Source organism: Acyrthosiphon pisum, chromosome A2 (assembly GCF_005508785.2).
Source record: "Acyrthosiphon pisum isolate AL4f chromosome A2, pea_aphid_22Mar2018_4r6ur, whole genome shotgun sequence".
Lineage (NCBI taxonomy): Eukaryota > Metazoa > Arthropoda > Insecta > Hemiptera > Aphididae > Acyrthosiphon > Acyrthosiphon pisum.
In genome coordinates, this window is record NC_042495.1 from 40,533,624 (window position 1) to 40,546,475 (window position 12,852).

General features: G+C 28.3%; 1 protein-coding gene across 1 annotated transcript in view; it reads left to right on the plus strand.

Moving 5' to 3' along the window:
• The window catches only part of LOC100162825 (neurotrimin-like), a 244,680-nt gene that overhangs the window by 174,564 nt on the left and 57,264 nt on the right, over positions 1-12,852 (plus strand). Inside the window, exon 5 of the mRNA XM_029489793.1 lies at positions 11,684-11,812. Within this exon, the coding sequence (XP_029345653.1) occupies positions 11,684-11,812 (129 nt within the window). The remainder of the gene's footprint in view (positions 1-11,683; positions 11,813-12,852) is intronic.

Here is a 12,852-nt window from a genome sequence, read left to right on the forward strand (position 1 = left end):
AATAATAATATTAAATGCTTATCTAGTAGTTGATTCTATTTAAATCATCGAATTAATTTGGTTTTAATATGTATGTTCATCAATTTAATGATATCGGGCAGACATATTATGGACATTTTGTATGCTACCTACTCGGAACATTTATTAAAAAAAAAATAATAATAATCGTTTCTACCTAAATTTGTTTTACTATATATAAATAATAGTGGACAGTTGTACTTATGAATAACAAAAAGCGAAAATATCGATTGGCGAAGTATAAAAACTTTATCAACAGTTCTAACCCTATTCGTATAATTTTCGGGTTAAACGTATTTACGGCTTAGGTTTTAATGTTTAATATTTTTTTGGTGTTGTTTCGTCATTTATATATTATTATAGCTATAGATATAATATTTCCTCAACTATTATTAAAAATAAAAAATAAAATACTCAAACCATGAATTGAAAACTTGTATAATTTATTTAAATTAAATTATTCAACCAATTTTAATTATATCCTTATGATTTAATCAAATAATATTCAATACATTTTCAATGGTATTATATTTGACTGTGAAAAGTTTCAATGTGCGCGATGTACTTATTTATAAGTTCATAAACTTAAAATTGACTTTAGATGAGTAAAAAACCTTTTATGTTTTTTATTTTCATTCGGATTTACATAATTTAAATGGAGTAAGGTATAATTTCATATTTAAAGAATAATTGATATTTAATGTAAAAAAAGTAATAATAGTCTCATTTAAAGTTAACATCTTCTAATTTAAAAACTATTTGGTCGATATTATTGTCAACAGTCTTGCTACCGAATGTAGAAGTCTAACATAAATGTGTGCCAAACTACTAAAATGAACAAGTGTAAAATAGACTTCACGATATTATGATGAAACGAAATAACTGCTATATTAGGTATATTATAAAATAAAGATAGGTTGACGATATCATCTTTATGGATAATAAATTATTCTGCTTTTGTTTTTAAAAATCAATTTGTCCATCATATTGAAAACATAACATATACCACTTATGCAAAAATACGTAGATATTGTGAATAATGTAAAACTATCTAAAAAAAAGCTTATCTTTTTTTTAAAATTAATTTAATATAATAGTATTATAGTATATTCATTTAATATAGTAAATAAGCGATCATTGTGCGAATACATAGTATATCGTGAATCTCTTGATTTATGAATTAAATTTAATCGATCCCGTGGACTATTTTGCTAGGTAATCGCAAGGTCATAACTAGTAATGATTTCATTTCCAAGTGTTCTACAGTCATCACAAAAATACACTTAATTCTTCGATTTTCAAACTCCAGATCTTTCTCTATCTTATTTTCTTTTTATCGATACTGAGGCACAAGGTACTAAAATAAAAGTGGATTTCCTGGTGATCTACGTAATATTCTTCTATTTGGTCCCGTTCGGTGTCTTTACTACTTACACCGATCTAATACTTTTTCTCTACCGATTTATTCGTAAATTATGTGAGTTAGATCGAGAAATCCTCCCAGCATATTACTATTCTTCAATTTTTAAAATAAATTCCCTTAACATTTTCCATTCTTTCACTAAATGTAAGCCAACCTCTAATCGTAATTTATTATACTTCAGTCAGATGGGTTATACTTTGTACCAAATCACATGTTGGACTCAATTATTACAGTGCCTCATGTACCCTTTCCAAATGTGCTGATTATTTATAATATGACTTCACTATTGTTATTTAATTGTCAAGCTTTCTCATTCAAAGGACTCAATCAAAAAGTAATAATATTGTAACCTCTATAGTCTATACACTAATTCCTCCCATATATTAATGGTCAATAGTCAATCCCCTAACTATTATGTGTCATCCTAATCAAATAGATATTGTATTCTTAATATAGGTTTTATAATGATATACTTATGGCTATATAACGTTCATAGCATTTGTGTGTCATTTATAATCTATGTTCACTCTAATGCATAAATGCAAAATGGATGAAATGTAATGGTTTTAGTAGATATTTCATAAAAAAAAAATTATACTGTTACGTATTGTATTTTATTTATGTTCTTTTTTTAGATGAAATAATAATTTAATAACTTCTTCTCGCGACGTCATAATATGACATTTTTAGGTAAATTTACCATTTGTAAAATTTATTTAATTTTCAATTGTACATAAGTACATATTATATTATAACATAAATAAATAATGTTAATCTACAAATTTGTCTCGTATGCTACCTGAAAATATTGTGTCTGTCATGTACCAACAATTCTTTGTTTTATACAATCGGTAATGGCCTTAGTATAATTTTGCAATGTTGTTGTACTGTTCCATTTTCGTTGAAGAAATGAAATAAAACAATTTAAAAAATGTTACATTTATAAGAATATTACATTACGAAGGTAATAAAAAAATAGCAATTTTCGGTAAGTTACATTCAAGCGGTAGTGAGCATATCATATTACATATAAAGTCATGGTAATAGCTAATAGATGTAGTACCATATTTAATGTAAAGTTTAGACCCTTTTATAATTTTACCTCTTATTTTATAACAATTTTTCAAATTAATATTTAATTCTTGGTGTGCTACACGACTGAAAAGTGTTTTGTTGGTATTCAGATGCTAATCTTACACTACCTATTCGTTTACCAAAAATGTTTCATATTAAATGTCATTTTAAATTACAAAAGACTTTTATATATTATATATAAAGAATAAAACAAACATGTTAAGTATCGATACATTATAAAACAGACACTATATCAATGATTTAAAATTAAGAGTAAATATTATGTTAGGTTTATTGTTTAATTATAAAAAAGGTAATACAATGGGTAATTATTTTGTTATTGATACAATCTAAATATCTCTTATTAAATATGAACAATTATTAATTAATAAAAACAACCAAGGGCTTGAAATTAATTTGATCATATATTATTTAAATTATATATAGATACATACTTTACATAGGTATAACAAGCATTCGTGATTACTTATATATTATTTTTTAGTTTAATCCATAAATTTTATCATACACAATATAGGTATAACAAGATGTATAAGATGAATATATTATTTATATTATTAGTTTATGTAATGCTATTGGGTACTATTTTCTATAAGGAGGAAGAAGCTTTTAAACATCTTAGGAAATTCACTTTAGTAAATACCATAATATTGTATTTTTAAATTACATGACAAAATCGTCACTTTGTGTAGATATATTATATATAACGCTATCAGTTAATTTTTTTTTTTAAAGTTACCAATAAAAATTCAACCATAAATAAAACAGCTTTTGTTTTAATCACCACACAATGGTGTAAAAAAAAAGGTAACAAACATTTCATAACAGTAAAGTTGCTCGTTGATTTACATTTTTATGACAAACTTCCATGCTATATTACACGTTTATTTAGTAAACAAATATTATATTATATTTTGCCAAAGAGGTGCTCTTCCAAAAAGGAAAAGTTAATGCTTCCCGTATAGATTTAAGTATTAATGTCCACAATCCAAAGCCGTCGGTATATTAAATATACATCGAGGGCCGACCGGACAAGGGATTATCCAGGTAGCTTTTTTTTTTTTTTTAATTTATTTATTATTATTTTTTTTTAATCCCTACATTAAAAAATATACCACAGGATTTTTCTTCCCGCTGATTACCGTTTTTGGGGTCGAAGTAGTGAAAAATGATACAGGTACCTACGTTAAAAACTAAACAAACCCACAACAACGACAACAGCGACAACCCTAGGCGAAATTTTAGTAAACGGTTTACAAAATGTTAAAAAAAAAATAATACATACATGTATATCCCACAACCACCAACGCTTCCAATGCTCATTAGGGTGTAGTTATTAATGTAATTTCGGATCGTCCGGAGGGCTTGCGATACACCTCTCTATATACATAATGCGGTAATCTCAGCGGCGATACGCGGCGTGTGTATATTATATTATACATGTATGCATGTTGTCGAATAGCATGCATGCAAAGGCCATTGGGTTTTTCGCTTTTGCCGTTATTCCCACACCTATTTCCGAGACCCCGAGGGTGGGTAAACGAAACAAAACGAATCTGACGTCCGGTTAGTGTCCGGAGTGAGTATGATGTTTTTATTTATTTTTATTTATTTATTTAATTATGACCTATATGAACTTTGATAACCGGAAAACTTATGGCCCGTTATGTGCATATTGTATTAATGCTCGAGTGTATGAATATTTAACATAACCCATAACTACCGGAGCCATTTCATTTTTTATTTTTATATATAATACACATAACATGATCGTGTAATGTTTATAACCTTGCATCAAATCTATGCGTTCATCAGTAAACTCATTTATCTTATTGCACATTTTTCATTACTATCTATACGATAAAAAATACATATGTTTTGTATGTAATCCAATTCTCGTTATTTTGTGCTTAGAAACAATATGTGGTTGGTTAGGGTTAAATTACTTTAGAGTTTATGACTTGCGTATTATATGAAATTATTCCAATGAAGTAAAATAAATTTATGTTTTGTACTTGATATGTTTGAAAATAACCTTTAAATATACGATGAACGAGTTATTAACGTTGATTTTATAGTCGTATATCATATTATTGGCTATAATAGGTCATTTGTTTGATTCATAAATATTTATGTACGATATTATTATACTAAAAATATGTTATATAATTATGGCCAATTTGATTATGTCCATTGCAAGAATATGTAATTATTATTTTATAATTATTGAAATATAAAATTACCTAATGTTAAATATACCTATTTAAATTAAAGGGCATGGTATGGCAAGTGTCCATATCATTATTTTTTTCTATGCATTATCATAAAACAAGACATGTATGGTAGCGGTAGTATGAACTTAGTTAATTTTTATAATATTTTATATTCATTTAAAAATGTATTTAAAAAACTAGTAGGCATCTTTAATATCCATCAAACTATTTATTGGAATAATGTCATGCAGTTTTATTCACTGAATAAAAAATAAATAAATAACACAAGATTATTTTCAAATGTAGGAATCTATAGCATATAACATTAATTAATCATGTCAAACAAGCCATTAGAAAATTAGGTAACACATATAGGATATATTTTTCACAAAGTTGTACGTTATCTAGATGTTTTTAAAATCTCAAAAATATTTGATTAAGACGTGATCGATGAAAAATTAAGAATGTTCAACTATATGATAGTGATTATAGTTTTGATTTCAAATTGTTGATGAATGTCAATAATATTCTAGAAGAAAAAAGTTATTACTCGAAATAAATCAAATACAAAAATTGCCCAAGGAGCAAGTTGTACTATTTACGAGGTTTGTGATTCCATATTAATTTGTTACATTTCAGAGAAGTTTAATCCCATATTTTTCGTTCACGATTGATGTTAGATACTGGGCTATCATTTGATCATACTATTCATATTGATAGTATATACTATACAGTTACATAATTTACACTATTCAAGGAATCAGTTTCGTCGTTTCGTATAATTTTTAGGGCAGTCGAGTAGTTGACTAACACAAATCATACGCAAGCTTTAAGTTTTGACTAGGTAACGATATAAGTAATAAAATACCTAAATGCATAGTGCCTGTGAAACATTTCAGTCACATTATCTAATATTGTAATAGTAAAATATAATTTCGTCACAAAATCGTACTCGTTGTATATTATATAAAGGGTAGAAAAAAGGATGGTATCCCATTTTACTTTCATTCTCAATATTATACTTGATTAATTAATGAGGGTGTTTTTTATTTTTTGTTCAAGATTGTTGTTTTTTGATTGACATTAAACAATTATTTTATGATAAGTAAGAATCACTATTTCCACAAATACCGGAGTAAAATTATACTATGAGTTGATATTGCAACCCCATTGCTGTGATCAGACCAGTTTGGTCATATAATATCGTACCTACATATTATATCAAATGGTATACAAATTCGGGGCCCAGCTAACGCTCAACCAATCTAAGCAGTAAACTTCCCAATAGACGCCCATTGTGTGATTAGTAGTGCTCCATGGTATTTTACTAATATAACATTACACAAAGATCTACAGATTTTAAATTATATTTCTGTTAATGACCTTGCTAAACTTCATTACAAACGTTTTCATTCCAAATTAATCGCCAACACTAACCCATTAATTAAAAAAATATAGCCCCTATTTATATTCCTCATTAAGCGGTAACCCTCTTCGACAGTGACAATGGAACTGGAATCGAGATTCATATTAAACGAATAAATAAATAATTATGAGTTATTACCAATGGGTAACTTTTTCATGCCACGCTACTCACGAATCTTACAATATTTACTATGGTCTATGACTACCACATTGTTGAACATATTTATCTATGTATTATACATGTTTATCGATGTTTTGATGAAAAAAAAAATAGAAGATTTATGACAACAATTATTATACAGCTAGTGTAGTCTCATCCAAAATACATATTATTTACCTTTAACGTTGTTATAACGGATATTATAGAGAAATTGTTAAAATAAATTAAATAACTTTACTTAATAGCCATCATATTCATAATTACGATTAAAACAGACTTTATGTCATATTGTTGTGTAAAAATAAAAATATTCGTTATTACTATAGACATAATAATTATACATTTCAGTATTTCAAACTTGTAATTAATACGAGGAAATGGAAAATTAATTATTTCTAATGATATTTTTATCAGGTTTTATTATGTTATTTTTTAATGACTGCAGTAAAGCGTAGTAAATTGAGCAAATTACATCGATACTAGTCCTGAACTTGTATGCAGTGACAATTGTTATAGAAAATACAGTAACCATTTAATTGGTATACATAACGAGAAATGTTTGTTTAAATGTTTTATGTTGGTGCAATATTTCAATATTTGACTCTTAGCCATTGGGTATCATGATAGTGAAATGAACCGCATTTTCTAATAAATTTATATTATTTAAATACCAATTAAGGTTATTACATACAAATATAAACATGACGTATTGATTATTTAAATGTAATCCTTGTCTATAATATTGTCTAATTATAATTATTTTTTGTCTCAAAGAAAAACATAGGCACAAAAATAATTAATTTTAATACCTCATCCAAACTGGAGGTTTCAGAGATTATTTAGATGTTTTGTTAGAAATCAAATCATAATAAAAGTGGATTTTTTAAATTTACTTATGTTGTTAATGTTATGCATTTTGTAATCATAAATAATGTTCATACTACCTGTATATTATTTTTTGATCGAGCTCATGATGGTTATAGCATTACTTATAATTTTTTTTATGTCAAAGCTTATAATAATATAGTATCAATAAACATAGATTTTGTTAAATGTATTTTACGCCAGCAAAAAAAAAATAAAAATTTTAATGAAGGAGTTTGGCACTAAGCACTAAGCATTTATCACCGTCACGTAGGTCGTAATAAAATGTTTATATATGGTACGATGTAATTAAAACGCTAAAATTAATAGATGAGAAAAATTTCAAGTCCCGATAAATTTGCGGTCCATTACTTCGCTAGTCTGAACTTTAAATGCGTATTAATAAATAAAAAAATTATGACTAGTTTTCAATACCTTTTTTTGGGCACAAAAACATAAAAATATCACCATAGAATAGGTATTAGATTTTTTTCTAAACTATATACTGTGTTAAAACAAATTTTTGGAAAACACATGATGGAAAAACTGAGTGGACCACAATTAAAAAACTACACACGGCTATATAATATATAATGTTATTAATTACTGTGTACACGTCTTAACTCACAGCGTACCCCACGAAAAAGACAAATTAATACCCCAACACTAATAATAATAATAAAAAAATTAAGGAACAAAACGTCAACGATGGTTCAATCGTTTGCAACAGCCGAACCCGCAAACGCCGTGGTACGATATAATGGAGCAACACGTATATCTATATAAGCAACTACATAATAATATTATTATATAGCTATATATATATATATATATGTATATATAATATATATTGTTATATTTTCGACGAGAGGCAATAATGGCGGGCGCGGCTTTCGATTGTCAATCAAACGGATGGAAAAAAAAGAAAAAAAAAGAGAGATGGTCGGCTTTTTACGTGCGACGGGGTCAAGTATCAGCTCTCCCGTCGAGTGGTTCTAACGAGGGTGCAGCAGAGGTTGCCACGGTCGCGTCTTCGTTGTCGGTGTCGTCAAAGTCCGTTACTAGTATTCATATACCTTCATTTATATATATATATATATATACTATGTGAGGCGCCTTGTCATCGCCGTCGACCCGTCAAACAGAGATACTATACGCTCGTCTAATAATAATATGACAGTTTATTAATTCAATAAGTTTGAACTCAATCCATTTATACACTATCCACGAATGAGTCATGACAACAATAATTATTACAATTATTGCTAGAACAATTAGGTAATGTGTGTAGTGAATGACTTCAGATTCAGTATATGTGCGCGCAATGCCGTTACCAAGAGGGTAAAGCCGTAAAGGGTGTTATATAACACCCCTAAACGTTTATCAATTGGGAAAATGGAACATGAATGAAAGTACCAACATAACAAATGTAAAGATATACCTATGTATCACGAAAATAACCACAAGATAGTGGTATTAGGTTTGTTTACACATGTTTTTAAAACGCAACACTAATTACACCTTTAAGTTGGCCTCATCCGCGATAAAAAAAAATACGTTTTTTCCCTGAGCGATGAAACTAAAAGATATTATTACTTTTAAGTTTTAACTATAAGTACAGACGTAGGTATAGTATTAAATACAAAAATATAATATTTATCTAGAGTATTAATATTAAATTAGAAACGTAGTTGTTAAAAAAATGTATTTAAGTTTTGTTGATGAATTAAATTTATTAAGTAGGTATCTATAGTTAGGAGTTAAATATTTATGTATAAACAACTTAACCGAGGAAGAATATAAGTTAAAAGTTCTCAGCTACTTGTTCTGATTCAACATTATTACTTATGTACCGATTAACACTTTTTAATAATCATAGTCCAAAAGCAATGGCCCCAAGATAAATTTCTCAAATTCGCGATGTTGCTCAACTTTTATCACGAGTAGGCATACAGTAAAATAGTACCTAACTAGCTAACAAATTGATACCGTATGCCTATACGTTTAAAGATAATATCGTTAACAATCGATTACTACTATGTTAAGACTCCACAATAGTAATTATTACTAACACACTTAAATACTGAATTTAGACGTATTCTTCAAATGTTTACAACCATATTCAAATTTTAACCATTTTGATTTCTACCTCCTATCTACATAATATAACTTCAACAAAATACAAAAATAATACGTTAAAATGATCGGTAAATTCGAACGCTTAAACCAACTTATTAACTGCGATGCGTTCGTGTATAGTGGGAGCGTTATTCCTAAGTGCGTGTAACTGTGTATATGTGTATGTATGTGTGTGTGTGTGTGTGTGTGCATGTAGAAAAAATAGTGTGTCGCCCATGAACGTACATTTATATTTTGTTAGCCTGACTTTTAAATTTTTATACGACACGGTCGATAAACGTATATTCTCCCTCAAATGGACGTATTGTTTATACAATACACATTACAAAAAAATATATACGTTGCAGTTTCGAACAGGTCTGACAATATGATAATTATTACCATACGATAGCATTTTGAAGTTAGAGCGCTCGCGTGGTCGTTTGTTTAGGATTAAGAAAACGAAGAATGTGTACAATAGTGCATCAGGTAATACCCTTTTACTTGACTAAAGACTTGTAATGGTCACCGTCGAAGGTGGCCTCGTTATTTTGTAACTGAACTATTCTCTAGTGTTTGCTATACGCTTCACTATACACACATATTATTAATATATAGTCCCCGAGCTCTTATGTTATTATTCTCTACGGACTGCGTAGCCAAAAATTAATATGCAGCTATATTTGTTTTTTATCTGTTATGACTAAAACAACAACTTACTATAGTAGTATGTAGTTCCTTCAAGCCCGGATTAAGCGGGAGGCAGAAGGGGTCATCCACACGGATATCAAAACAAAAAAAATGGGGCCCCTGGTGGATAGTACATTTTTTTTATTATTATTAAATCAGAAATATTTTAATAAAATACATAATTAACGTTTACTAGGTGTATAGGCCATATTTCTATAATATATCGATAGTGGATATGTTATTATTATTATTATTATTATTATGCTATCGTAATGTCGTCTATTTTTAGCAAGGTGATAATTGGTAAGGAAATGGGATTTATATTTTATAGGAATACCCGAGTACGGTGAATACCGTCGATTACGAATTTACTATGGTTCAAACATTATTACTAGGTATTATAGATTTATCTATAAATTATAAAGCTGTTTTTGATGTTAACTTTTAAATATTACCTAGAATAATGAACGCATTCATACAATAATATTTGTAATTTATTATGTATATTATGTCCATTGTTTAAACACTTACATTTTATAAAAAAAGTATTTAAATAATGATATAAAATATACCTACATATAAAGTAAAAAAATAATGTATCTCTGAAATATATTTATTTGTGGGTCACCAATATTTTGATTATGTTTATGGGCCCCTAAAATGGTTTGGCCCTGAGCCCAACATTATCATGTTTGAGTACCTTTAAAATTAAAAATATAAGACTTAATAAGTAACACTTGAAAAAAAAACAATTTTAATTCAATTATTTACAGTTTTGTTAAGTTAATATTGTCAACCTTTATCGCCTTTTCTTTGACACCAGGTGATTATTTATCATTTCATTCAAAGTTAATACCACCGTCATAACCCACTTATTAATCGACTCTCCTCCCACACAATCCTCAATGAACCCCAGAGACATCAGTAGGTCCTGGCATAGAGATTTACTAATTTAATCTGCCAGGGTGGTTGTGTGGTATACTACTGAGAGCCTTCACAATTCAGTTATTCCCGACACTTTAAACATGTATATAATATGTACCTAACCAAAATTCATGATTGTACTCTTTTACTGTAGTCTTATTATAATAATTTATTTTTTATATTGAAGAAAAGTTTAACTGGCTCTGTGCTTTCTTTATCAAGTGCATGTTGGGTTGAGATTGCAGGGTTCGTATAAAAACTTCCCGTGTTTTGGTGTAGTTTAAGCATTTAAAATATAAATATTGTTTTGCCACATTATATTCTAATACTTTTAATACTGTGTTTTACGACGACCAAAATATTTCGACTTACCTTTTAAGTTGTATTAGTAATAATGTTATTTTCAATGTAGATATAACTTATTAACACAGTTTTAAATTAATAACATGGTACTTATCATCATTATACATCACAAGAATAACGAGTATACGTTTTTGAAAAGTCATAAGATTATTAAAGACGTTGTAGGTTGATAACTCGTTATTTTAACTTGGTTTTAAACATCAAACCACATCCATATGTTTAATGCTCAGGTTTAAATCATTGTTCACCTCAAATTCCCTCCGTATGATAACCTGACCAAACACAGAAGAATAGAGTTATAATACTCGTTTAAGACCAAAAAGTGATGCGTATAACATACAATTGTAGAGATATTATAAACGTTATCGTTTTTGTGTTTGTTTGTTACAGTGCACAGCGTCGAAGGGCCAGTTCTGAATCTGACACGGATCAGTCGCTCTCACATGGGAGCGTATCTGTGCATAGCGTCAAACGGGGTACCGCCATCGGTCAGCAAACGGATTATGCTGGTGGTGAACTGTGAGTAAAGTCGATGTATTACATTACATTACAGCTTTATAATAATAATAATATTCACCCCACGCGTTTCCACTCTATGCCATTGTTTTGTGTTGTCCAAAAAATAATACAAAATGAACGGGGTATTTAATATTTATAAGGATTTATAATAGCTATGGTAAATACATAATATTACTGTTGTTTCATATTTAAAAAAAATGTATCAGCTTTGACAAGAAAATATGTTAAATTCTTGTATTTTTAAAAATATTTTGAACGAAATAAGTTTTATCTCACATTTTATCGTCTTTTTATATTTACTATTTACATATTTTACATTTTAAATGTTTAAGCAGTATTTATAGACTATTCAGATATTTTTAATGTTTTATACTTATTATTACATATTATTAAATAATAACATATAAAAATTAAAATATATTTGTATGGGGCTCATAGACTTGAAAACTATTGAACCAATTAACGCCAAATTGTTCACACATATTCATCAATGAGTCAATCCTATTATTACATCCTATTATCCTGTTTGGGTGGCTCAAATTTAGAATTTTATTTGACTCACGAAACTCTGATTATTTTTTTATGTATATATGTAAGGTTGCCAAATTGGTTAGGTAGATGTAGAACATTGTTTAAAAAAAAATGGAAGGTATAGCCTTGCGTTGCAATGGGGTTCTTTTGAATAAAAAAAAAATAATATTTAGTTAATTGTTTGTTATTAAAATGCACAAAAAAAGGCAAAGGGTGGTTGTCATATAGCTTATATACTCTTAGATATATCAGGAAAGTTCAGAGAGTAATTCAAACCACGTTTGAAAATATTCCAAGTGTCATATATTATATACTATTTTCCAATTTCCAGAGACGGATTGCCCATCTCGTTGGAATTAGCTCACAAAGTGAGCTACACCGATAACGATTTACCGTGAAATGAGTTACTCTATATAGAACTAAGATACAGTGATATATTATATTGCCGTATTTTATATTTGTCCATTTATTCGTGGGTAAAGTTGAGCTAAGCCCCCTCTCATCCCCAA